The 26,845-nt window shown below is 31.5% G+C and overlaps 7 protein-coding genes across 8 annotated transcripts in view; 4 read left to right on the top strand and 3 right to left on the bottom strand.

Moving 5' to 3' along the window:
• Positions 1 to 385: 385 nt before the first annotated feature.
• LOC106767906 (protein DMP2) lies at positions 386 to 1,148 on the bottom strand. Its single transcript, XM_014652872.2, has one exon. It carries the CDS (start codon positions 1,139 to 1,141, stop codon positions 503 to 505), a length of 639 nt encoding a protein of 212 aa, XP_014508358.1. The 5' UTR covers positions 1,142 to 1,148; the 3' UTR covers positions 386 to 502.
• Positions 1,149 to 5,388: 4,240 nt separating this feature from the next.
• On the bottom strand, positions 5,389 to 6,572 carry LOC106766869. Its single transcript, XM_014651643.2, has one exon. The coding sequence runs from the start codon at positions 6,420 to 6,422 to the stop codon at positions 5,946 to 5,948; it is 477 nt and encodes a 158-aa protein (XP_014507129.1). The 5' UTR covers positions 6,423 to 6,572; the 3' UTR covers positions 5,389 to 5,945.
• A 3,261-nt stretch (positions 6,573 to 9,833) lies between these two features.
• Positions 9,834 to 12,959, top strand: LOC106765748 (uncharacterized protein At4g15545). 2 transcript variants are annotated; one of them, XM_014650471.2, is made up of 9 exons: positions 9,834 to 10,209; positions 10,286 to 10,354; positions 10,513 to 10,569; positions 10,646 to 10,715; positions 11,730 to 11,804; positions 11,964 to 12,224; positions 12,402 to 12,444; positions 12,543 to 12,621; positions 12,695 to 12,959. In XM_014650471.2, the coding sequence occupies exons 1-9, from the start codon at positions 9,931 to 9,933 to the stop codon at positions 12,785 to 12,787; spliced, it is 1,026 nt and encodes a 341-aa protein (XP_014505957.1). In that variant the 5' UTR covers positions 9,834 to 9,930; the 3' UTR covers positions 12,788 to 12,959. The 2 variants fall into 2 exon arrangements, with proteins under 2 accessions (XP_014505957.1, XP_022639790.1); XM_022784069.1 differs by having other exon boundaries at positions 9,883 to 10,209; positions 10,497 to 10,569.
• Positions 12,960 to 15,178: 2,219 nt separating this feature from the next.
• On the top strand, positions 15,179 to 18,154 carry LOC106765508 (probable prolyl 4-hydroxylase 4). Its single transcript, XM_014650158.2, has 7 exons — positions 15,179 to 15,421; positions 15,503 to 15,560; positions 15,649 to 15,753; positions 15,855 to 15,912; positions 16,619 to 16,794; positions 17,462 to 17,531; positions 17,653 to 18,154. The coding sequence occupies exons 1-7, from the start codon at positions 15,291 to 15,293 to the stop codon at positions 17,946 to 17,948; spliced, it is 894 nt and encodes a 297-aa protein (XP_014505644.1). The 5' UTR covers positions 15,179 to 15,290; the 3' UTR covers positions 17,949 to 18,154.
• Positions 18,155 to 19,576: 1,422 nt separating this feature from the next.
• Positions 19,577 to 21,138, top strand: LOC106766551 (F-box/kelch-repeat protein At3g06240-like). Its single transcript, XM_014651273.2, has one exon. The coding sequence runs from the start codon at positions 19,577 to 19,579 to the stop codon at positions 20,759 to 20,761; it is 1,185 nt and encodes a 394-aa protein (XP_014506759.1). The 3' UTR covers positions 20,762 to 21,138.
• A 1,695-nt stretch (positions 21,139 to 22,833) lies between these two features.
• Positions 22,834 to 24,300, top strand: LOC106767217 (histidine-containing phosphotransfer protein 1-like). Its single transcript, XM_014652059.2, has 6 exons — positions 22,834 to 23,106; positions 23,211 to 23,341; positions 23,415 to 23,483; positions 23,716 to 23,787; positions 23,910 to 23,982; positions 24,060 to 24,300. The coding sequence occupies exons 1-6, from the start codon at positions 23,047 to 23,049 to the stop codon at positions 24,117 to 24,119; spliced, it is 465 nt and encodes a 154-aa protein (XP_014507545.1). The 5' UTR covers positions 22,834 to 23,046; the 3' UTR covers positions 24,120 to 24,300.
• A 1,622-nt stretch (positions 24,301 to 25,922) lies between these two features.
• LOC106766550 overlaps positions 25,923 to 26,845 on the bottom strand; it is a 7,069-nt gene continuing 6,146 nt past the window's right edge. Inside the window, exons 11-12 of the mRNA XM_014651272.2 lie at positions 26,801 to 26,839; positions 25,923 to 26,386 (exon numbers count right to left, since the gene is read on the bottom strand). Of these exons, the coding sequence (XP_014506758.1) occupies positions 26,063 to 26,386; positions 26,801 to 26,839 (363 nt within the window). The 3' untranslated portion in view covers positions 25,923 to 26,062. The remainder of the gene's footprint in view (positions 26,387 to 26,800; positions 26,840 to 26,845) is intronic.

The raw sequence follows: 26,845 nt of genomic DNA, 5'->3' as shown, positions 1-26,845 counted from the left end.
TATATATATATATATATATATATATATATATATATATATATATATATATATATATATATATGTATGTATGTATGTATATATATAATACAAAACTTCATATTTTGTAATATAATTTTATGAGTTTAAATTAAATATAAATCCATACTACTTTTTATATGAAAAAAACCTAAGTTATTTGTATAATTTTTAAAGATAACTGCATGTAGCACCATTAGAATGCATTAGTTAAAATAAAAGATATTATTTATTTTTATTTTTTTTGTAAAGAAGAAAAGGGCGTAAGTAGAAACTACGTACGGCAGCGTCGTCTGAAATGTTGTTAAATCCGAAACAAATATGGTATGAGATACACAATAGAATGTCGCTGAAAAGCAATCTGGTCAAATACACAATGCTAACCCAAGTTTCGACCATTACTTATCACAAATACAAGTCGCAGAAAAGCAAAAGAACAGTAAAATTTCAAGCCATGCATGCATGCAGCAGCGAACTATTATTAATTCTAAACATTGTCAGTTTGGTTTTTCTGAGGGTCGGTAGTAGTAGTATCAGTGGACTTTGGGGTGGTTTCGTTAGAATCAGAAGTTAAAGGGTATCCAATTCCATGGCGAGTATTAGGGAAAATCATGAACCCCCAACCAGCCAACACCCCAATAACTGTGGGCACCACCTGAAGCAGAGTCTTCTGAGTTGACTCAAAATCAGCGTAGAAACAGTGCACAGTGTTGGTGTCCAACAGTCCCAACACCGCAAACACTAACAAAGATAAAGCAGCATGGACGAAGTCCGAAACAGCGAGTCTGTACCCCGACAAATCAACGGAGTCGGAAGCCGGAGAAGGCCAGAGTCCCTTGCGGGTTACGAAGCCATAGTGCCTCTGCTTATCACTGCCTGTGTAGCTATCAGTGAAGGAGGAAAAGGCGCAACCGAAGCCACAGAGCAGAAGGAGAATGGCGCTGAGCCACTTGTTGGTGGTTTTGCATTGGCCGCTGTTGGTGACGACGGGGTTCAAGAACTGGAACACGAAAACTGTACCTGTTGGGAGAAGCTTTACCAAGTTACCAGCTGCTGAGATTGTGGTGTTTGTAGCACGCCTGGTACGGCTGCTGTTCGTTTTTTCCGATGAACTCTCTTCAACCATTTTCAGGTTTTCTTCCTTGGAGTTGATTGAATGTGGAAGCAGAAATATATAGAGAGTTCGTTTATGGTTGTCTTTAGAATGGTTAAGACATTTATTAGCTTTGAAATATCTGCATGCATTAGCTTAGCAAAGACCAAGGCTTTCGCTACAGTATACTGCATTAATTATTTCTCAGTGCTATGCGCGTTGAAAGGGTCCTAAAATTTCAACAACGAAAACACACCACACAGAATAAGTGCCATACCAACAATACTAGTCTCTTAATTAATTATAAGATGATTTTTTATACAACAAATATTCCTTTTTCTTCCAAATTTGTCAATTTCTTTAGTATTTTTATTGACGGGTGTATTAAAACTTAGACTAACTCAACCAACTATTTAATGACTTTCGAATAACCTAAAGCCTTAGACGAGGAATTACAATTAAGAAAGTGGTGAATGAGAAATCCAAAAAAACAGGGAAAAAAAGGATGGTTAAGGTTGTTAAATATGTTGTGAATTTTCCATTTATGACTGTTTATATATAATGAAAATTATTAAGAGAGACAAATAATATTTTAAGTATACAAAGAACAATTAAAACATTCATACAATTAGTTCCATGATGTTACAAGTTTCAAAGAAAATAAAAAAAAAAATTCACTTAAGTCAAGTAAAATATATATATAACTTAATCATTCTTCCAGAATTGGTTGGTAATAACATGTTTTCCACTTTTTATTATTATTATTATTTGTTTGTGTTTCCTTCAAATTTTCTCTCTTCGGCTCTCTCGGAGGTTAGTTAGAGTTTGAAAAAGACCCAACACCTTGAGTTGACCATCCTAACACCATCAAGTTTGCAACGAACTTTATTACACATTTAATAAATCAATTAAAAGAGAAAAAAAATCCACAAAAGTAAAAATGAGATTTTTATTTATTTATATACTTTAAATTAATTTTATATCGACTTCCTATATAAAATTATTATCAAAATTTTATTTTTCTTATGAATGTAAACCATGTAATATAATTGTTTTTCTCATTTCTGATTGTAACATAATATATTAAAGGAAAATGATATTTTAACACCATTTTTTGACACCATTTTGACATTGCACACGTGTCAAAATGTGGTTGGACGATTTCAAATCAAATTATCAAATTGCACGGATGTGGAAATTAGTTTGTCGAAAAATACTTGTTCAACTCGGAAGGACTCTCTCTTCCCAAAATGTTTAATATAGGAAAATGATATTTTAACACCATTTTTTGACACTATTTTGACACTGTACACGTGTCAAAATGTGATTAGACGATTTCAAATTAAAAAAGTTGAGACAGGAGTATATTTGGAAGAGAAAAACCAAAGTTTGTTTTTTTAATTTGAAATCGTCCAACCATATTTTGACACGTGTACAGTGTCAAAATGGTGTCAAAAAATGGTGTTAAAATATCATTTTTCTATATTAAACATTTTGGGAAGAGACAGTCCTTCCGAGTTGAACAAGTATTTTTCGACAAACTAATTTCCACATCCCTGCAATTTGATAAAAAGATATTTTTATCAAACAAATTGAAATGATATAATTATTTTAATTAATAAGATCAAATTTATTAAAATATTGTATTTCATCTGAAATACATTTTAGTTATTCTATACTAAAAGTAATTAAATAATATTAAAACATGAAACATACGAAATATGTAAACTTCTAATTTTGTCAGGATAAAGGATCTGTTTTAAAAAATAAAAAATAAAGTTTTAATCAATGGTAGGCGAAAAAAAGTTAAATAAGTTTTTTTTTTCAAACTTTAATTTTAGTATAAAAAATGGAAGAGTCCAATTTATTTTTAATTATCATATTTCATGATTTCAAGAATTTTATAGATATCTTTACTTCCACTTTTTACTATTTATATCCTTAAAAATCTCTATGATACGAAGCTATCAGAAAACATTTTAAAATATTTCTTCCAAGTAGAGAAAATACTATTCTAATAAATTAAAATATTTATATGAAATACATATTAGTTATGCTATACTAAAAATAATTAAATAATATTAAAATATTAAGTTATATGAAACATGTCAACTTTCTATTTTGTCAGGTTATAGAATTTTTTTTTTAAATATGGTTTTAATTAATGGCAGGTGAGAAAAAAAGGTAAAATAAGTTTCTTTTAGACTTTCAAACTCTAATTTTAGCATAAAAAAAGAAAAACAAAAAGGAAAAACTTTAATTTGCTTTTAATTATCACGTCTTTTTTAATGAATTATGGGTTTTATACAATGCATATCTTCATCTCTGGTTTTTGGTATTTATATCTCCCAGCATACGATAAAGATACTATTCTAATAAATTAAAACTAATATATAATAATTAAAATTACGACAAAGATATTATTCTAATAAATTAAAACTAATATTTGTTATGATAATTAAATTATTATATATGATATTATGTCATAATTTGATTTTTTGTAATGTGTTGCATCAATATTTCTAGGTTGGAAAAATATAGAATTCTAATAATAAGAGATAATATTCTTGATAATAATTTGATTTAATTTTTGTAACATAGGGTAAGGAAGATCAATTCCTTTGGGATTACATATTTATTACAAAGTCTGAATAAGCATGTCAAAAGAGGAAAAAAAATTCTAAACCTATTTTAGAGAGTAAAACAAAAAATTTAGGAACAGGCACCACACCATAGAGGTAACTATCAATTATAATAATTAGTTTTAAATTGGAATAATCAGCCTTTATTAACTAATTCTTGTATATTTACTTTCTCTTTATTTAATTCAATTATTAATGTAATTGATATTTATAATAATTGATATTAAATTGATGGAGTTTATTCCTTTTTAACTCTTTTCAATTAGGTTATCAATTTGTATATTTATACTATTTCAATCCAATGATCAAATAAGAAATTCATTTCAAATATTTTCTATAGTAAACAACTATCTATAGGTTTTCTTTTCTAATATCAAATTTATGTAAGGTATTTATTTTTCTCTTTCTCATTATTTCAGTATTATTGTCTTCATGTTTTATTTATTTTATTTTTCTTTAAGTAAAAAATGAAATATATGAAAAAATATATTTCTCACTGAATATAAAATTATAAATAAATATACAAAATATATGTTATGCATGATTACATATGCAGGAATTCTTAACAATTAGAATGGTTGAAAAGGTAATTAAAAAAAGAGTGTTGTGAAATAACTTCTGAATTATGTCTATATTATAAGCCACTACAAGAGGAAAGAAACAAAAGTTTTCCCTGTTGGACTTTTTGATAAGTTGCTTTGAGAAGAAAGGTAATAGCAAGAATAGGACACGTTGCATAAATTTTTTACTAAATAGCAACTAATATCTACAAATAAATGTACAATAAATACATGTCATTAAATGAATTATTATATAGCAGAAATATATAATAAAATAAAATTATCCTTTTCAGAAACTAAAACTGTAATATATATGTAGAAAATAAATAAAAAAGCTAAACTATAGCAAAATAACTTTCCTTTATGAATAAGTTGATATTCAGTCAGTTATAAATAAGTTATTCTTTTATACTTCTATATAAATTGTTATTAAAAAAATTCTAAATATATAAAGTAAAAGTTGGTATATAAAAGACATCAAAATAATGACTCGAATAATACTCATGCTACTGTACTTGGAAAAAGAGGTATTGCAATTACTATTTTAACCTGAGTGAACAATGACATTCTTTAGTCTTATGGAAAACCGGAGACATGAGATTAAGCTTTAGAACAATTTTACTTTGAAATCTTTAAATTTATTCAATAAATCATTTAATCTGGCAATAGAATTTGAAATTTTGATATGCTACAAAACCTAATGGTATTATAATTGGATTGATTAATTTGTTGTTAAGGAGGAACATAATCCTTAATGTCATCAGACAAACATATTCGTATTCAATTATGCACTTATTTAATAACAAATTAATATATACAATTATAGAATAAAAAAAAAAAAAACTCTTGTACAAAACTATTTACCTGGTTTTAAAAAGTCAATGGATCAAAACCATATAAATATATTTTAAAAAGTAAATTATTGAAATTTAAAATACTAAATATTGGTTTTATATATTATTTCTAGTAAAATTATTAAAATAAATTAATTTAAAAAATTTTAATTAAGAAAATCATAAACAAAATATAATACTATGAGGAATTTAATTTAGTAAACAAATTTATAATAACAAAAGGAAATGTATAATGTATAATTAGTTTATATAAATTTAAAACTTAGGAAAGAGTAATTCCTGACAGAGCAGGAATGACTGATTCATTTGGTTACTATTCAGTGTATTTCACAGAACCATAAACTAATAATCACTTCACACTAATCATAGACCGAATCCAACATAAAGCAGATCCCTAACGCTTACTGGATTTTACACAACTACCTTCTTACCCTTTCCACTTCTTCGTTCTTCGTTTCTAATTTCCCTTTTAAGACTGACATTAGAGTTACATGTTTACATATTTTAATGTTCTAATAAACATCCCAAAGTATGCTACAACTTCATCACAGGTTCAGGACTCCTTCAACTACTCCAAACTTTCTAACCATTTCACCCCCAACTTCAGATCCGCCCTTCCGTTTAAAAAAATCACAGTCGGGACAGAACTAAAACGGGAGATGCATAACGGTAGCGGTAACGGAGAGAAGATTCTAGGTAATAAAAGATGAGAGAGGAGAACATGGATATTTTGTCGGATCCAACCCGATTCGAAAACCCGGAACTGGAACCCGGCTATTTTTCATTCGAGACGGAGCAGACGCCTCAGATCTCGCGTGGCGGAGTCATCAAACGCCGCCGAGTTCTTCTTCGTCGTAAACGACGGTAGAGGAAGAGCGTTCGGAGACGGAGACATCGCGAACGCCGATCCCGCGTACACGTCGCACTTCACGGCCGAATCAAGCGACTGGCCCCTGCGGAGAATCGTAACCTTCTCCAAGCCGTGGCTCCTGGCCAACCGCGAATCGTCACCGCCAGATCTCCTGAACGCGGAGGCGGTGGACTCCGCAACCACTGGTAGGCCAGAAGCGGCAGCAGGCCGTTTCCTCTGGTCGGGTCGAGTAAACGACTTCCGGGAGGACCTGGAAGCAGCGACATGGTTGTTGTAGTAATAATAATTACAGCGATTAGCGGAACTCCTCCGGTGGGAAAAGTCCGGCGGCGGAGCGCTTATTCGTTCCACCAGACAGTCCTGAGGCCGCAAAATCTGGGTTGCCATGGCAAAAAATTGAAAGGAAAAGTGAGAAGAAAATAAATGAAAAGGAAGGAGGTTGGTTTGTGTGTTGAAAAGAGAAAGAGAGAGAAGAAAGACGGGTGAAGCGTGCGTACGTGTGTGAGAGTGGAGGTGGTTTTAGAAAATGGGATGGTGGAAGGATTGATATATAGCAGGTGTAGAAGGAGACAAGGGTGGGGTCTGAGAGGGTTAGCTTCCCACCGACCTTCCAATAAACCAATATGACGCGTCACCAAATTACCCACAGCTGTTCCTCTATGACCACATCTTTAACGTCCTCCGTTACTCTTTCCTCACCAATACTCACGCCGTCACCTTACTTTTCACTTCCAGTTGTCCCTCACCTCCAAAGATAAACATCCAAACTTCCAACTTGCATGGTCCCTCCCACCCCCAAAATGCTTTATTAACCTAATTAATTATTCCTTAACCCTCTAATAATTCAAAGCGTTTAACCTCAATATCCGTGTCACTCACAAAGGAAATAAATGTACTGAAACACTCCGATGACTTTTTATTCAATCATGAAATCTTAATAATATTATTAAATTATTTTATCATAATCAAATTAATATAATTAAACTCAAACTAATAATTGAAAATCAAAATCATCACCATGTATGCAATAAAGATAAAATAAGATTTAATATATATTTTTAGTTTAAGTTTATTCATCAAAATGCATTCTAATTTTTCATATATCATCTCACATTAAGTTTAATCAGATATGAATTTTTTTATTTTTTTCATAATTAACTTTTTAATTATTTCTGTGAACTTTATTTTTATCAGGATTATTCTTATTTTAATCTTAATAGACTTGTATTTAATACTTGTTGATTTATTTTTTATTTTAATAGTTTTCCTAATAATATTGTTGTGATTTAGGTTTATTGTATTTTCAAATCTTTTATAAATTTTATTGTGGTTATTTCCATACTCATTATTCATTATTTTACTTTTAATATTTCTGTTTCTAAAATTTGATTTCTTAATTGTTACTTTACTATGATGAAGATTCTTACTCTTAACATTTATAAACTTATGTTTTATATTATTTTTATGTCAATTCTCTTAATATTTGATTTTTTATAATGAGATTTTTCACTTTTTTTTTGAAGTATTCAATTAAAATTCAAATAATAAAAAAAATAAACTACTTAATCTATTTATATCTATATCAAGAATACAACAATAATGTACCTCAATCTAATAATAAAAAAATCAAAATGACTAATATTTATTTTATCTGTATCAAAATTAAATTAATAATAATATTATTGAATCCAAATTAACAATGAAGAATAAAATCAGCACGACATATAGGAGAAAAATAAAATAAGATTTAAAGCATATATGAGATTTAAGTTTGTTGAACATCCCTCGTCTCCAAAGATAAATATCAGCCAAAATGCTTTATTAACCTAATTAATTATTCCATAGACCTTGTAATAATTGAAAGCGTATAATCTACCAAATATAATTCACATCCAATGAAATTGTGTATCACTAACAATAATAACAAGGCTGCATGTTTGTATAATGGAAAGTTTTGATTAAATAAAGCATCTTCAAATGAGGTGGAGTCAAAGCAAATACATGATCAAATCACCATAGATAAATCTCTAAATCTCATGAATTCTTTGTTTATTACCTAATTCCGTCGACTCATTCCTTTCAATAATTTCAAAATAAAAAGGAAACAGTGGGAACAAATCCAGTATGCTTTTGTCTCCTTTTTCCTAAAAAAAATCATAGGCATCCTCGGTATAGCTCATACTTTTGGTTTATATTCCCACAAAAGAAAAGGAACAAAAAAAAAACACGATTTTAAAATGTTAATAAAATAAAAGAATCAGAACGAGGGAAGTTGCGTACATCTATACTTCGGTAAAGAAGACTAAGAAGAAAAAAAAAAAGGAGACTCGTCTGGTTGCCTTTCTTGACGTTTTCTTTTATATCTAACTTTAAACTTCACACCCGGTTGACCCGTTGACCCCATATTAAATTAACTATTTATTATTAATAAATAAATATTATTTCAATGCTTTAAATAAAACTTTAAATCAAAGAACGGATTAAAAATACTACGATATTCGTTTTACAACTATGAAAATACTGGTCAGACTAACATTATGACTTAGTCCAAACCAATCATTTGAATTGGGAAAACTGACTTTCATGTGTAATGGCTACTTGCGAATAAAACAAATAAATAATGGCCATACGTATACTTGAAATTTAACTATATTGCTAAAATTAAATACCATATATACTTATTGGACCTATTATTCTTTAAATAAAAAAATTGTCATTCTTCTTCCTTTCAAAAAAAAAAATCATATATTTTTTTTTTAAATTATGCCTCAATAATGGCGGTATCTAAAGTAAAAGTTTTTGTTTTTATGAGAGTGCACATTCATCAAAAGTAAAAACATATTTTGTTCAATGATCTTTAAAACATCATGCAAATACTATTATCATTTAAAGATAAAACAGTATTATATATATATATATATATATATATATATATATATATATATATATATGTATATATATCACAAACGCTCTTTAGTCAATTCATCCTTTAAATGAAACAATATCTCTAGATTCTATAGGTACTATTTTAAAAAACTTTTACTCATTTCAAAATAAATGAGGAACATTACATAAATAGTGAAAAGGATAACTCATGAAAACACAATCAAGTGTTTTAATTTATTTATATTTTCTTTTCTTATTAAACTTTGCGAGATTCCTACACTTTAAAATATTTTAAATATGATTATCTTTTCTTTCGTGACTCACAAAGAGTTTATCACATTCTTTATAAAAATGACATGTAAAATGTAAAGTTTCACCTCACATTGGTATAAAAATGGTTATTGTTTCTTTTTCTTTTCAACGAAAACAAAAATGCACACATATATATATATTTTATGTGTGTGAGATTGAGATATAATAGAAACAAACATATGGTATTTATTATTGTCTTTAATTCTTAAATTAGACGATTAATTTTAAAATAAATATTAGGAATTAAAATATTAATTTCAATATTTAGTCGCGTGAAAGATTAAGGATTTATTTTTAAATATTTATTTTAGGATGACGGTTTTAAAATTCAGAAAATAAAAACTAAACAATGTTTTATAAAATTAAAATTTCAATATAAAAATATATTTAAAGAATGAAATAAGGATTTGGCATTTTGTGTCCTTTGTCTCTTATTCCAATCCTATCCATCCTCCAACCATGTAAAACCACATATTTTTTAATAAATCAATATTAAATTATTAATTATTGAATAAAATAACACAAGTATTTAGAACGCTCCATCCATGCGTCTCCTCTGTGTTCTCATAGCACGCATTATATCATATCAGACACACCAAACATAAAATAAACAAAAAGAACCCAAACCAAAAACAAAAACATACAATAGTAATATTAATATTAAAAACAGAAAGAAGAGGGTAAGGTAACACCCGCTATGGCGGCGGAATCGGGTGGTACTGCAAACTTCGACCTTCCCGAGGAGATGATGCAAGTACTACCGTCCGATCCCTTCCACCAGCTCGATGTGGCTCGCAAAATCACTTCCATTGCCTTATCGACACGTGTCAACGCCCTCGAATCAGAGCTGTCCACACTTCGCACTCAGATCGCCGACAGAGACAACCTCATCGCCGACCTTCAGTCTCAAATCGACTCCCTCGACGCCTCCCTCTCCGAAACTGCCGACAAACTCCTCCTCGCCGAACAAGATAAGGTTCCAACCGTCTCACTCTCTCTCGTTCACGCGCGCACGCACGCTTAATAACTTGTTTTGATGGTTGAGGTTACAGGAGAGCTTGCTCAAGGAGAATGCTTCGCTTTCCAACACTGTCAAAAAGCTCAATCGAGATGTCTCCAAGGTGCATTTTAATGGATTTAGTTCCTATACATACTCAATTTCGATTATAACGTATTTTTCGCTGGGCGAAATTTTAATCTCGTTAAGTTGGATTGCTTTTTGAATTGTTGTATTAATGTGTGGATGGTGGGTGACTTTTGGAGATATGTGTGTATGCAGTTAGAGGTTTTCAGAAAGACGCTTATGCAATCACTTCAGGAAGAGGATGATAATTCTGTAAGTTGTGTTAGTTTTTTAGTTTCAAATAATGGTACTTACAGAACACTTTGGCATTTACTGGTTTTTGGCACAGGGAGGAGCTCCAGACATTGTTGCTAAAATACAGAACCAATCAAATTTTACTTCCACGTCACAGTTTGGAGGTATTTTCAACTCGTATGATATCCACCTGTATAAATTTACATTTTTGCTCATTCTTGGTGCCCTTTGTAAATTACATTTTCATTTAGGCCGTTTGTTTGATTACTCATTTGGTTTCTGTACTTTTCAACTTGCTTTAGTCCCTTACAATGTTGGTCGGCAGAGATTAAAAGATGTATTTGTAATTGTAAGGACGAAAAGATGTAGTTCCCTAATGGAATTAAACCTTCATTTTATTTTACTCATGTAATGAGTTTTAGCGTGTTGGGTCTTACTTCTATGTGGTAGTATAGACTTATTGGCAATCTAGCAACTTCAAATTCTTACTTATTTCCTTTTTCGTAACGACCATATAAAGAAATTGCCTTGCACTTCAGAAAATTGCTGGCCTAAGACATCGTTTAAGGCATATACATTTTTACCCTTTCAAATATGAAGTTGGTATCTTCTCACTTCGATGTGTACACTGGCAAATATAGTCTTTCCAGTGGTTTAATCTCTTAATAATGGTAATGGTTATCCATAAACTGTTAGGATTTTGATCCTCTCCATTTCCATGGTGACCATGGCAGTTCCATGTCTTGAGAGAAACTGGTACAAGTTTCCCTGTACGGTGATCCACCATTTCCTAAGCACATGGTCATAAATCTTGCATAGGAATTGCTTGTCTTTTTCTGTTTGGACAATCAGTTGTGTTGCGCTGCTAAATAAAAAGAGACGGTCAAGAATAAAAATAGCTGATTGTGTTGTTAGTCTTGTTCTATTTTTGACGTTTGCTGACAATCCAGTTCTAAGAGGTAAGTAAACCAATTTGACTTGAATGAACGTCGTAAATTTGCGGAGAGAACACTGATGAAAACAATTTAGCTTCTATTTGGGAGAAGGGAGAGAGACCTATAGTGTCATAAGGAGATGAATGGAAGTAAACCTCTTTGTTCTCCTGCTTTTTCAAAGAGATCCTCGTGGTCAAGGTCCTTAAGCTGCATCAGTTTTGAGAAATTCTCATTTTATTGCAGATAATGACGCTTCATTGGCACCTTCTATATCTTCTTCAACAGGAAATTCTTTGGTCGAAGAACCCGAATCTGATGGTGAGTAGTGTCATTTATGAAGCAATGGATGGACAGGCATTCATTTAATTCTGCATTAACAGAGAGTCGAAGTCATAAAATACGGCTTCTGTTTTGATAGTTCTGTTTTGCATATCTACCCTGACCTTCCTTGTATTCTTTTCCATTCCACTGTATCAGCCCCAAGACCTAGAGTACCACAGAACCTCCTCTTAGCATCTCAAGGTTCCACCCCTCGGATTACTCCCCCTGGTTCCCCTCCTAATCTGTCTGCATCAGTATCACCTACGAGAACATCCAAACCTGTATCTCCAAGGCGACATTCGGTTTCCTTTTCAACCACAAGAGGCATGTTTGATGATAGGTCTTCGGTGTTTTCCTCCTCTTCCTTAACTCAAGGCTCAATATCAACCTCTGATGCAGGAACAGGATCACAAACCGGTAAGTACTGTAGCACTCATGCAAATACATTGTATTTAAGAATGTTTTCATTTGGCCGCAGTGTCAATTTTCTTGGACCTAGGATGCATACACCAAGTAGTAGATGCTTAATTTTTTGTTGTTTGAATGCTCATAGCTTTTCCGCTGGCTTTTATTTTTTCTTACTGGCTGTTATAGGACGAACGCGAGTGGATGGAAAAGAGTTCTTTCGCCAAGTCAGGTGAGAGATCTTAGATGCATTGAAAATTATGGAAACATGTCACCTTTTTGTGATTAGTAGTTATGCCTTGTATTTGATCTGGTGTTTGTTATTGTTAGGAACCGTTTGTCTTACGAACAATTTGGTGCATTCTTGGCAAATGTTAAAGAATTAAACTCCCATAAACAAACAAAAGAGGTATGCCCTCCTGCTTTGTCTCCTTTCTCAACTTTCAGTTTATTGATACATATCTGTGTGTAAAAAATTATAGGAGACACTACGGAAAGCTGATGAAATTTTTGGGCCTGAAAACAATGATCTGTACAATTTATTTGAAGGATTGATTAATCGCAATGTCCATTGATGTTGTGCTTAGGGGAAGTTTTATTCCCAGTTTGTTGTAATAACAGATACTATCCTATCCTTATAGCATCTCCTTTCCCCCCTGTATATCAAATTATCTCGTTAATTATTATGTAACGCAATAATTCTTTGTATATGAAAACCAGTATATTTCATTTCACGACTCATTCCAATTTTCTCGTTAGTTTTCATGAAGTCATTCAACAACAACTATTTCTTTTAGGTCCTTTCGATGCGACAAAAAAATAAAAATCGAGTGGAAAGATGTACTATAAAATTGACTTAAACTTAACACCTTTAAAAGTATAAATAAATTAAAATTAAGTAATTGCACAGTTGAAAAGTTATTCATATATTTCTTAATTATTTTTTATTATCGACATACTTTTATTTTTAAATTAAGATATCATTTTAGTCCTTTATATTTTGATATGTAATCATAAAATACTTTTTAATAAAATAATATTTTCTAAAAATGTATTAATTAAATAAATTAATAACACAGCATTTTGATGGATCAATTTAGGTTATTTAGGTTAACATGGATCCATTTTTTTTATAGTTTTGTTGGATAGTTTTTTTTTTTTTTTTGTCGATTTTTTTATTGATAATTTAAAAAATTATCTTAGTTGATTGGCAAGAAATTATAGTTACTCTTGACTAATATTTTGAAAGTCGATGACAAAAAATAATTATGATATCATTTGAAAAAATCTAGTTCACTTCTATAAAAAAAATCACTTCTCTAACATTGACTGAGAAAATCATGACTAATATTCAGTAAAAAATAATAATGATTAAAAGAAAACAATTTTAACCATTTAAATAAAAAGAACTCTTATTAATATTAATAAGAAAAAAATTAATTGATACTAATAAAAAACAATCATCCCAACAACATCTAAATTTTAATCAAGTTGATGATGAGACTCCAACTAAAATTGAGTTGAAAAATTAAATTAAAAAATACGTGAATTTGAAAATACAAAAAAAAAAATAAATTAAATTCTTACTTTCATCAGATAAGATTTAAATTTACGTAATTTAATTTTTCTCCTAACATTTTAATTTTTAATTTTTTTATCAAAAATAATATATTTATTTTTAAGGCGTTTTAATATTTTTATGGAAAAAAAAATAATTACTCTCTTCCATTTTTCATTCCAAATACACTAACAGCTTATTAAATTGGTCAGTGTGATTTTCCTATAGAATGGTTCATTAAAGTTCTCTCGCAATGCAATATTAATATTTCTTGATATCTCATATGAAACTGTGATTTTACCATGAAACAGTTTATGAAAGGTTTGTGAAAATTTCATCTTGATGTTAAATAAAAAACGAGGCAGTGTATATTAGTTAAAACTAATATGATTATGTATAAATTAAGAAACAAATGATTATATATGATGTGACTTTTTTTCAGGATTTGTTTGATTTCAATGAAAAGTATATTAAAATTTTAACTAATGTTAACAAAATTGTTCCTAAAGTTAGTGTAGTAATATTTATAAAGTTTTAGTTAACTGATGATTTAATTATGGTTTTTTAAGTGGACAAAATTCTAACGAAGTGTTAATTTAATATATTGGATAAGTAAGTCTAACGTTTTATTTTTAACATAAATAAAATGATTTAAATTTAATATCAAGTAGAGGCTAATTTTTTAAACAATAATGATGTAATTTATTTTCCTTTTGATAATTTTGTAATTAAGACAACATAAAAATAAATAAATTATTAAAAGAGAATGAATAGTCAAGTAACTAATCAATTATTAAGATAATTAACTTTAATGTTAAATAATTTAAAAATAAGATGTGATTATTAATAATTAAATTATAATTAGGTTATTATTAATAAAAAATATATTTAAAAATCTATAAATATAAATTTAATAAAATAAAGAAATAAGAACTAGTTTTGAACGTAAGAGGTTGAATGAAGGGATAAAATTGTAAATATCAAAGGTTCAACACAAAAGAATAAAGTTTTTTCAACACGAAAACCTGTCAACATCATGTTATTCAACTTAAAGTTATTATTTTCAACTCATCTGCAGAATATTAACTTCAATAATTTGTTAATAGTTAATAGCAGGTAGGGTGGGTTAGATCTGGGATCAATTTTTCTTTAATAGTTAATAATATGAAAAAATATTTTAAGACAGTTTTTATTAAAAATAATAATACAGGAATTAATTTGTAGATGATAAATAAGAAGGATAAAGATACTTAAACAACTTTTTTTTGACAACATTTAAATATCATTATACGTGTCATTGTGTAATTAGTTCACGGTGATGTTATTGTATCATTTGGACCAATCACATCAGATTAAAAAAAAATTTTGTATATATCATTACCCAAATAAGAAACAGTTAAGCAAGGTGATCCCACACAAAAGGTAACAAAACAAAGACAACATCCCGCTCGGAGTGAAACGATAGAAAGAGAAAGAAAGAGGAAAGAGAAATTTTCCTTCTTCTGATATCGGAATCGGAAATGAGTAGGGTTTGGTTTTTGTTATTCCTTCTTCTGATATCGAAATGCGATGAAGTGTGGAGCTCCTACGCGGGTTCCGCCAGCTCCATCATCAACCCTTCCAAGGTCAAACAGGTTTCCTGGAAGCCAAGGTCAGCTTTCTGTTTCGCTCTTTCCGCTGTCTGCGTCGATTCCATGTTTTAACTTTATGAAATTCGAATCCATGCGTGCAGAGCTTTCGTGTATGAAGGTTTCCTCACGGATTTGGAGTGCGACCACTTGATCTCTATAGTGAGTATTCATATCCAATCTAACCAAAGACTATGACTCTCATGATGCTTTAGTTCTTCCGTTAAGCTATTTTCGGTTGTCGGTTTAGGCCAAATCAGAGCTTAAGAGATCTGCCGTGGCGGACAATCTCTCTGGAGAAAGCACGTTGAGTGATGTTCGAACAAGCTCTGGCATGTTCATTTCCAAGAATAAGGTATTTTCCTCGCCCGCTGTAGGTTTGATGTAAAGAATAGTTTTTTCAACTTTCATTATTTTTTTTAGTTATTTATTTATTTATTTTTATAATGTCTGTAGGATCCTATTATTAGTGGAATTGAAGACAAGATTTCGTCATGGACCTTTCTTCCAAAAGGTATTACGCCTTATAAAGAAAATCTTCATGAAAATCTGCAAGCTATTCTTCTGAAGTTTGTGTGGACTTACGTTTTTTTCATCCCTTACTCCGCATGTGTTTTCCTTTTCCATTGCTGAAGGTTTGAAAATTTGCTTGTTGGTGGGTATGCATACAATTATTATATTTGCATGTTTGATTTCTCGCCATCATAAGTGGGACGCTATGATATGCATAAATACATTTCACTATTTCTGCGTATCCCTTGCTGCTTTTTTATTTGCCTTCCTTGGCTTTAAGAGGAAGTTCGTCAATAAAAGGGAAGTAATAGGATGAAGAGTAGATTGCACTATGATAATCAAGTAATCTTATTATGAGAAAGTTATTAATATTCAATGAACCGGTAGAAAAAGAAAAAATATGGTAACGATTTAATTAAAACTGATGACCCGCATTAAAAGTGATGCATTATTTCAGGATCAGAAAGTATTTACCCTTGATTTCTGAATGAATAGTATGTACCTGCAAATTATCTTTCTATATATGTGTATGTATTATATATTAAATTATTGTGTCACTATCGCCTGGAAAGCTTGGGACTGCAGAATAGAATGAACGTGCAAGTTAAATGATGAAAATGGTCTAAATTCTTGTACGTACATGCAAGCACACCTCTTTATGAACAAGCACCAATCAGTTTCCTGGTTATATTTATGTTGAATTCCAGAAAATGGGGAAGATATACAAGTATTGAGATATGAGCATGGACAGAAATACGATCCGCATTATGATTACTTCACTGATAAGGTTAACATTGTTCGGGGTGGACACCGCGTCGCGACTGTTCTCATGTATCTCACTAATGTAACCAAAGGCGGTGAGACAGTGTTCCCTTCTGCCGAGGTTTGTATAACACATAAGTAATTGATATATGCCTTTCCTCGAAAAATAAAGTGCATCTTTGAAATAGTTTGTCAAAAGTTATTTTTCTTTGCATTATATCCGGCTGGGTTCCTTCAGTGCCGTTATATTGTGTCAGTTGTCAGTTGAATGTGCCAAAGTTTCATCTTAATTGAGATCATAGTATCTCACATTAAGACTTCAGCTGACATATTATGCCATTTCTGTCTCCAAATAGTGTAAGACTTTGAAAATGAGCCGAAAATTTGGAGATAAAACATGGAAATGACCAATTTGGTTCCTGAATATCTTTTCAACCTAATGACAAATGATAAGAAGACGAAAAAAATTGATTTGATCATTGAATGCGAGTAAGTACATATTGGTATCTGGACTTTTCAACCTAATGACCAATTAGTCCTAAAAATTACAATTTAGTGTCAATTTGATCCTTTAAACGTCTTAATGACAATAGTTTTATAAATGTTAAACAGGTAATTGTTGCTCTTTTTATACCTTTAATGATTGTTTTAAGGATCAGATTGCCATCGGTCTGACCTGATTGAGGTTGTCCATATGATGATATTCTCAAAATCCTGTTAGTTCGTTCGGTTTCTGGCGTTAATTAGCAATATGTAATTGTGCTTTGGAATTCTGTTTTTGCTTACAGGAATCTCCACGTCGCAGAAGCTCTGAAACAAGTATCGATCTCTCTGAATGTGCCAAAAAAGGAATAGCAGGTGGGCAATTGGATTAGTGATCACTCTTACAGGTTTTCCTTTGTATCATACTTTCTGTCACGTTTTCTGTCGTTCAATTTGTGCTAAGTAGTTCTTTTCTTCTGACCTGGCATTGCATTAGTGAAACCGCGTAGAGGGGATGCACTTCTTTTCTTCAGTCTCCACACAAATGCTACCCCAGACACTAGCAGTCTCCATGCTGGATGCCCTGTGATCGAAGGTGAAAAATGGTCGGCAACAAAGTGGATTCACGTAGACTCGTTTGACAAGACGGTGGGAGATGGAGGGGACTGTTCTGATCGACATGTAAGCTGTGAGAGATGGGCTTCCCTTGGAGAATGCACTAACAATCCCGAGTACATGATTGGATCGTCAGACCTTCTTGGTTATTGTAGGAAGAGCTGCAAGGCATGTTAGAAATTTTACTCAAAGCTTTTCCAGGATCCTACCACGGCTTTCAGATTTCATCGTAATGCTGTTAGCCCTTCAATCAGTCTTCTACCATCTCAATCTCCTCACTTCAAATGGAAGAATTCACTTCTTATTCTGTATGTATAAGATGATATGGCAAATTCAAATTAATTTATTATTATCTTGATTTATAATTAGAAATTATTTTGCAATGACTACTTTAATATTTGCAAAATAAAATTAGAACGTGTAAATCACTTTACACATTGTGAAACTAATGAGGGCAGTACTTTTCATTACCAAACATCTTGAGACACAAGATTAAAAGAAGCTAGGCTGAGAGGAATGACATCTCTTCTAAATGAGACTAGAATGAGAGGATTTAGAACCAGACTCCACAACGAGCCTCTTAAAAACCATACTTCTTAACAAGATAGAAAGACAATAAAAAGATTTCCCCCAATGAAATTTCCATTAAAGATATTTAACTAAATAACACTCACATTTATAATAAAATAGTAGAATTATTGTATTATATCCTTATTTTTTATCCTTTTTATAATATTTACTGTAAACATTTGTATTATTTTAATTAATTGATAATTTTAAAAAGTTTATGTTAATGCTACATGTGTATTAAACTCATAAAAATATGTAACTAAAAATACAATTGATCTTTCAACATCTATTTGTTCGAGATGCTCCCGCTAAACAGTATTTGAGAATGAGAAGCGTGGAAACTTAAAGAGAGAAGGAAGTAAGGAACAATAGCAACACAATCTCAGTAAGCAATTTTAATGTAATGTATCAAAAAATGAAATATCATAAACTAGAATAAGTAACTAACACTCAATATAACAAAACTATTATGTTCACATTTAATATTGTTTATATTTTATTCAAGGGACGTACTACTAAATAATATAATTCAATAAAGTTATTAAGTTTCTTGATTCTCAAAAATATCCAATTTACTTCTACAATAATAATATCCACATATCATGATTAATTTCAACGACTTGATATTATTAGTATTATTTACGATGTGGTATCTTTATATTATTATTAACTATTTTATTATTATATATTTTAAATAAGTTTTATTTTAATGATAACATTAATAAAAATCCATATTATCTTATAAATATAATTAATATTTGTTTGAAATCAGTTATATTTACTAATATATTCATAAAGATTTAAGATCTTAAAGAGTTTTTCCAGTTGGATTTTTTTTTTTTTTGGAATAACAAGGATTAAATTTCAACTATAAATCATTCAAACCATCACTAAAAATTTGACATCTTTGTACATATCCACATTCAGTATTTCAATAAGATCAAATATAATTAAGAAGATTTTTAAAAACATTCTTATTCAATTATTAACAAATAAACAGATTTATAATGCAAGAATTATTAATTAAACCGTAAGTGGATGCAGGACTTAAAAAAAAGAAAGTTTTAGTTGAGAGCATCCATTAAAAGTCAAAGGACGAAGGGACTGGAGTACTCAACAATGAACGCAGAAGCATAGAAAGAGTACAAGAGAAGGAATTCAACTATGATAATCTCTCTCTCTCTCTCTCTGTATATAAATATATCTGCTGAGTTGTGCTAATCCAGTGTCCTAAAATGAAGACATACTGTCGTAGTCGTAAAACAAAGAATACCCGACATTTGCCACAAGAATTGATCATTCAAATCTTGTTAAGGTTGCCGGTCAAGTCTCTTGTTCGTTTCAAGTGTGTGTGTAAGTCATGGCTCTCCCTTATCTCTGATTCACACTTTTCTCTGTCACATTTTGAACAAATTGCCACACGAACAGAGAGACTTGTGTTCTTCGAGCCTTCAGCTGTCGAAGTCCGATCCATAGACTTCAATGCACCCCTTTATGATGACTCTGCTTCTGCTGTATTAAACCTCAACTTTTTGCCCCCAAAACCTTATGATGTCCGAATCCGAGGTTCCTGCAGAGGTTTCGTACTTTTGGAGTGTTGTCAAAGTCTCTGGATGTGGAATCCGTCCACTGGGGTCCACAAACAACTATCTTCCTCACCTACTATGCCCAACAAGGATCCTATGCTTCTGACATTTCTCTTAGGATTTTGGTATGATCATTCAACAGATGACTACTTGGTGGTGAAAGTGTTGCGCATGGCATTCTCATTTGTTAGTGCTAACCGTGTGGAAATTTTCTCTGTAAGAGCTAATGCGTGGAAAGAGATTGAGGGCCTTCATTTCTCGTATTTGAACTGCTTTAATGATATCAAAGTTGGGTTGCTCTTCAACGGTGCTCTTCACTGGCTGGTTGATCGTTATGATTTAGGAAAGAATGTTATTCTTGTCTTTGATTTAAGAAAAAGGAGTTTTTCAGAGATACCTCTTCCACGTGAATTTGAGTGGGACTATAACCGTTGTGATCTGGTGGTACTTGGAAAAATTCCCAGTCTATGTGTTGTAGGGTGTTGCTCTCCAGCAGAATTATGGGTGATGGAAGAATACAAAGATCACTCATCTTGGACTAAGACTATTGTTGTGTCTGTTGATGACATTCCCACTAAATACTTCTCTCCAATTTGCTCTACAAACTGTAATGATATTGTTGGGATAGATGGAAGTACGGGATTGGCAAAATGTAGTGACAAGGGAAAGGTGCAAGAGCATAGATATTGGAGCAGTTCATATACATCCGAGGTGGCTGTCTATAAAGAGGGTCTAGTTACACTCTTGTCACAGAGGCGATCCTGTTTCAGTCCATATAGATTGCAGGTGGCTGTGTATATAGAGTCTCTACTTTCACTCCCCTGTGCATGGTGAACAAAGTTCTTCTGCTGTAATAAAGCATGCAATGGTAAAAGGCTGTATGGTGAAACAGCTTTTCATCATGCTGGTATTTTCTTTTGCTGGCATGATATCTGGCCAAGCTTTGAATTCCGAAAATAAGTTGATAACTGACGCAGTTCATAAATACAATGTTACCAATAATGGTGATGTCCAATTTAGTGTAAGCTACATGAGAAGGCAATCATTTCCATGTATTTCTGTCTGCATTAATGCATAACTTACTATTACTTTAATGAAGACTTTTAGAAAAACTCTATGTATTGGCATGAATATAAAGGTTCCATGTTTTGTGTAAATAGTTTGCCATAAATTCACAAATAGGAACATGAAGTTTGTTACAAATTTGTGAATTATAAACAGTTTGCAAAAAAAGTATCAGTTACTCTTTTCCGCTTTAACACAAAATTAAGAACATGAAGACCCTCCTAAAAGATAAGTTCCACCCTGAAAATAAAACCCATACATATGCACATTGGATAGACCCACAATCCGATGTAGTGATAACATTCTCTTTCTTTTTTTCTTAAGCCCAATGAAATGGTAAAATGAATGTAAAACATGCAGTGAAAAAAAAGAAAAATCAAAATCAAGTTAGAATTGCCATAGCCAAGTTTTTGTAATGTTAGAACCCACGTTTGGAATATGATTTTGTTATAATAAGACTCATTCTTATCATTACTATTACTTCTATTAGTAACTCATTATGATGAAATAACCAGTTCTAGCTTCTACGTTTTAAACAAAAACTCACTTGAATTATGAAGGTAGGGCGACTCTTTTAAGCAAATAAGAGATACATTACCTAGAGATGCCCCTCCAAGATGCTGTAATAATGTATTTAAATCTTTTCATGTTATATTTAAAATGATAATATTGTCTTATATAAGACTTCTAATTATTATTATTATTAAAGTTACTTCTATGAGTAGCTATGGTAAAATCAGTCAACAAAGTTCAATCCAAATTAGTAAGGATAGAATTTTCATTTTCAAGAACATTAGTCATCTCACTCTCGAAGTGATGGAAATCTCCCTAACCATGGCCAAGAGCTTACAAGAAGATGGATGTCATCTATAAAAGGTGGGCTCAAGCCCATATCTTTTGGACCTTATCTAGGTTATAATTAGTAGTGTAGGAATAATTTAGGTCTTGTAGCATGGGTCAAGTGATATAAGATTTTCCATTTTAGACCATGTATACTGAGTCAAGTTGTGTATGTTTTGATCAGCTTGGTTCAACAAAGGTCAAAACCCAATGTTGACCCAAGAGAGACCCATATTCTAGAGTTGACTACATGGGTCAAAGTCTAGTCTTAGCTTGGTGAGCAAGGGAGACGGGCATTCCTAGGAATGAAGAGAATTCTCCTATGGTCACATCCTCCTCCTATTAGAAATAATTTTTACCTTTACCTTGGTCTCCAAGCTAGTTAAGTTGAGGTTTCTAGAATTTTGCTTCTACAATTTGGAGAAAGCTTAAGTCTATAAACAAAGGTTTCTATGTGAATATAAATTCACCTTTCAATTGAGTATTTTATGTTGTCAAATTTGTGTCGTACTACTCAATTTAGGTCAACAAGACTACAACACCCATCTAAGTTTCCTTTAGCTATCATTCTTTAAGAGTTGATCCAACCTTTCTTAAGAGTACCTAAACACCACCATAGTCTCTCAGACCTTGGTTGAGTCATATAGGAGGAGTCACCATCTCACCACATCAAACCACTATATGTGCACATTATTCTCATCAATGCTTCTGCAACCAACAACTCATTTGGAAGTTTTCACCTTGCTTGAGTCATAGAGCTTGGATTAAGTTATTCCATCAAGAAGTTAGAACTTTATATCCTTGCATGTGTTTGTCAAGTCTTGAAATTTGTCTTAATTCTGATAAATCATCAAAACCCTAATTGTCTGATTTTTAATATTTGTAAAATACGAATATGATGAAATCAGAACTACGAAAGATTATGGATAGAAATGATATACAGAGATAAAAGGTGGTGGGGTCGTTGATTCTGCAAGAAAGCAAAAGACTTGATAGGAATAAAAAGACTATACGGGCCAAGCAGAAAGAGATGGTAGACGTGCACTAACAGCAACTAGACCTTGGATTTGCACCACTATTTCTCAAAAATCTCTTTAAATTTCTGCATTATTTATTCATGTACACTTCTCTTATATTGAGCAGTAACAATAAGTAGTATCTTATAACATAACAAAAAGTAGTAGCTTGTGTTGTGTGAGGGCCAAAGGCAAAACATGGAGGTGGATCAGATGCAGAGGCAGTACTTGGACTACACCAAATCCTTATTCTTGGAGGTAAGGCAGATAAACAGTGTCTGCAATAAATTCACAATTAATTCTGAGGTTGTTTTCAGTAGCTGATTTCGTGGCTCCTGTTTTCTTACATGTGGTGAGAGAAGGGCTTCTTGGATGGTCAATTTCTACAACTTCAGCAGCTACAAGATGAGAACAACCCGGACTTTGTAGTTGAAGTTGTGTCTCTTTTCTTTGAAGATTCTGAGAGGCTTCTCAATGACCTTACCTTTGCTCTGTGAGTTTGCTACCTTCTAACCCTCCCAAAAGTGCCTTAGGAAAACTGAATGATCATCCACCATCTTTTGCAGAGAACAGAAAGGTATTGACTTCAAAAAAGTTGATGCTCATGTTCATCAGCTGAAGGGTAGCAGCTCAAGGTATCATCACTGTTCTATGGACCCAACCATAAGAATCTGAACAAAAAGAAAACTGTTTGAGCAATTAAATTGTCTTCTTTGTTTTGCAACATCATTGTTGATTCATGAAGAATTCGAGTAACACACTAACAGACTATGGATTTTAGATATTAGCCTTAGTAGAAAAAAGAGGTGGTGACAATTCGTTTCTGTTATAAACTTTGGCTGAGACAAATTTTCTGTCTGACCACAGCATAGGCGCTCAGAGGGTAAAGAATTGTTGCATTGCTTTCCGCAACTTCTGTGAGGAGCAGAACATAGACGCGTGAGTTATTTGTCTTTGTACAACTTTTTCATTTTTGAAATTTTTAGAGTCGTGAAGAGTAAGCATCAAGAAGGCATAATTTCTATCTCTGGTCACAATTTTATATATTATATTTGCTGCAGGTGCCTCAGTTGTCTGCAACAAGTAAAGCAAGAGTACTGTCATGTCAAGAATAAGCTTGAAACACTGATCAGGGTAACGGTAACAAAAACTCTAGCTGAAGAACATTCTGTCTAATGCAGATTTGTAATTTGTGTTCTTTTTATTTGCAGCTTGAGCAACAGATAGTGGCAGCTGGTGGAACGATTCCAGTGATGGAATTTAGTTTCTAAGGATGTGAGAATTTGTAGAGAAGGGAAAGGAGAGTATTTTGTGATCCACTTGGTTTGGTGAAAATTCTCTTTAATGTTGTGTCTCTGATGAATGTATGGGTTTTCATAAACAGATACAAGTTCCTTTCTATCTAGTTTGACTGTTTCCACAATAAGATCTTCTCTTTCTTTTTTTCTTTTCTACCTAGGGAGACAAATTTTGTGCATCAAATTGTGCTATTAGATGTTTAAATTCTTGAATCCATATTGAAAAAATGGATTATAAATCTATATTTAACTTAGTCTGATGAAAAAAAAAACACATTAAAAAATGTAAGTGAAAGATATATTTTCTCTTTTAATGGAATAGAATACTAACCTTATCAAACACCTTGAATTGATATAGACAAGTTAAACCAGTTTCAAGAGTAGAAATGAGGTAAGGTGGGGTTTTTTTTTGGAGTAGCAAGTGGTTTTGTAGTAATTATTGGTTACTTCCACTTTTGCTAGATTTGCTTTGATTGATTTTATGAAAGTAAGACCAGGTAAAGTGTTTGGAATATTTGGGTGGGGCAAGATCCTTGATTAGTGACAATGTTGTCATCATGTGGAAAATGTAGCATAAGTTATTAGTTGGCACATTCACTTGTAGGTTAAAAAATATAGTGGTTGAAGATTGTGCAAGTATAAAGTTACTTTATTTTGGAATATGAAACTTGGGAGCGACAGCTGAAAATTCTTTTAAATTGGTGTTCAAGATAAGGGGAATCCTGAAAAGATATGATGCTTAACTGGTCAGATCAATGATATGGTATTATCCGTGTCTCAAACCTAATGTGGGAATACATCATTTATATTAAGAATAAATAATTTTATTAGAACTTTGAGGATAAAAATTAAAATAGTGCATGAATAGGTATTAAAGTTTACTGGATAAAACAGTATACTTTTTGGTTTATAGCAGTGTATTAGGTTATAAAACTTTTTACTGAATACACACCTGGCCAAGTTAGACATTTTAGCAAATGAAAAATTTAATGATTTTAGTAATATAACTATAGAGCATGATGGTTTTGTAATCCTTCTTATCCTTTTATGATTGCGCTTAGATCTCTATTTTACACCGTATCTGCTTCAACTGCTAAAGTTATATTACAAATTATCTCACAATTGGTATACCTGCTCAGAAATCAAAGGTTAAAGGTTACTAAATTCTCATTAATCTGAAATTGAAAGAGGAAGATTTGGTAGCTATGTAGCACGAATACAGACAAACACTAGATACGACACATGTAATCTACAAAATGTAGAAACGAGGACACAGATTTTGTATATTAGATTATTATGTATTTAAATTCTCAAAATTATCTATAAATAAGATTAATCAAATATAACAATTTAAACACATTAATACAAAAATAAATATAATTTATTTGTCTAGTATCCAAAAACCGAATAAAATTTGTTTCTTATTTTTATAATTATAATAGAAAATTATTTAATAAGTTTACAAATTTATGAGATTTTTAGAAAATCATTGTATTTGTAGTTATTAACATCGACTTAGAGACAAAAAAAAAAAAAAAATTCAAATTAAACACTTTATCAATGTGTGTCTTACTAGTACTATTAGCATGTTGGTGTCTAATACATGTTAGACATGAGACACACCACTTATGGGCATGCCTTATCTTCATAGTTTGGCAGTCGCTATTAATAAACAAGTTAAATTTCAACAAATCATGTTTTCTTAAGGGATATACAGTTATTTTACTAAATAAAATTAATTCATTTTTATGATAAGTTAGAGCATTAAGAGAGAAATTACTCTTTGAAGACGCCTTTCTTTTTTCTTCATTACTCAAAGTTGAACGGTGGCAATCAAGAAGCAATTGATGTAAAAACTAGATTGCAATTTGTTTAAGTTTTCACCTTAATTATTGAGATGAAGTTATGTTTAAAATTCACTTAGTAAAGAGTGAAGTAAAGATCTCTAATTTCAACTGAGGATGACTCCATCTTCTCCGTTGTTCCTCAAAACTCCCTATCTTAGCTGACTGTTCCTCATGGCCAAGCTTGTTTGCATACAATTTATAGTAGGCTTTGGCATTCACATTCGTTAAAATTCTCACTAATTTTCCACCTTTTTCATCCACCACAACTTTTCCATCTCTCGATTCATTACCATCAGCCAAGACTTTAATGAGCTTCTCCTCAAATTTTGGATCAAGACCTGAATAGCTATCACCCAAGACAACTGCGCCAAGAATTTCTCCCAAGAACGTGCCCTGCAAACACAAAGGACTTAAACAGTGGAAACAAGAACAAATCCTATCTAATCTACTTTTTCTAATGCAATTTCTTAACGTTTTAACAATCGTTTGGTTCCTATATCAGCACCAACTTTTTGTCTTAATCCTTATACCTAAATCCTCAATATTTTAGTCTTATACTAATTTTTATTTATGTTTGGTTCTTGTATTTCTATTTCGTAGCGGTCTTGCAATAAAAACAAAAATAAACAAATGTTCCTATAGGAATTAAACGGGAATCATCGTGCTTCTTAAGGGGCATTATGTTAAAACGAATCTAAAGTTGATTATTCTCCTTTTTGTGTCACACATTTAGAGAGGTTAAGTATAAATTCTGAGATTAAGATGTGAAAAGCTAGAAAGAAAAAAACCATGGGCTGAAAGTTATACCATATGCTGATACATGCTATAAGATTGCTTTAAATGGTATAGCCG

Source organism: Vigna radiata, chromosome 7 (assembly GCF_000741045.1).
Source record: "Vigna radiata var. radiata cultivar VC1973A chromosome 7, Vradiata_ver6, whole genome shotgun sequence".
In the NCBI taxonomy this organism is placed as follows: Eukaryota; Viridiplantae; Streptophyta; class Magnoliopsida; order Fabales; family Fabaceae; genus Vigna; species Vigna radiata.
This window is presented reverse-complemented; position numbering and strand designations above follow the sequence as displayed.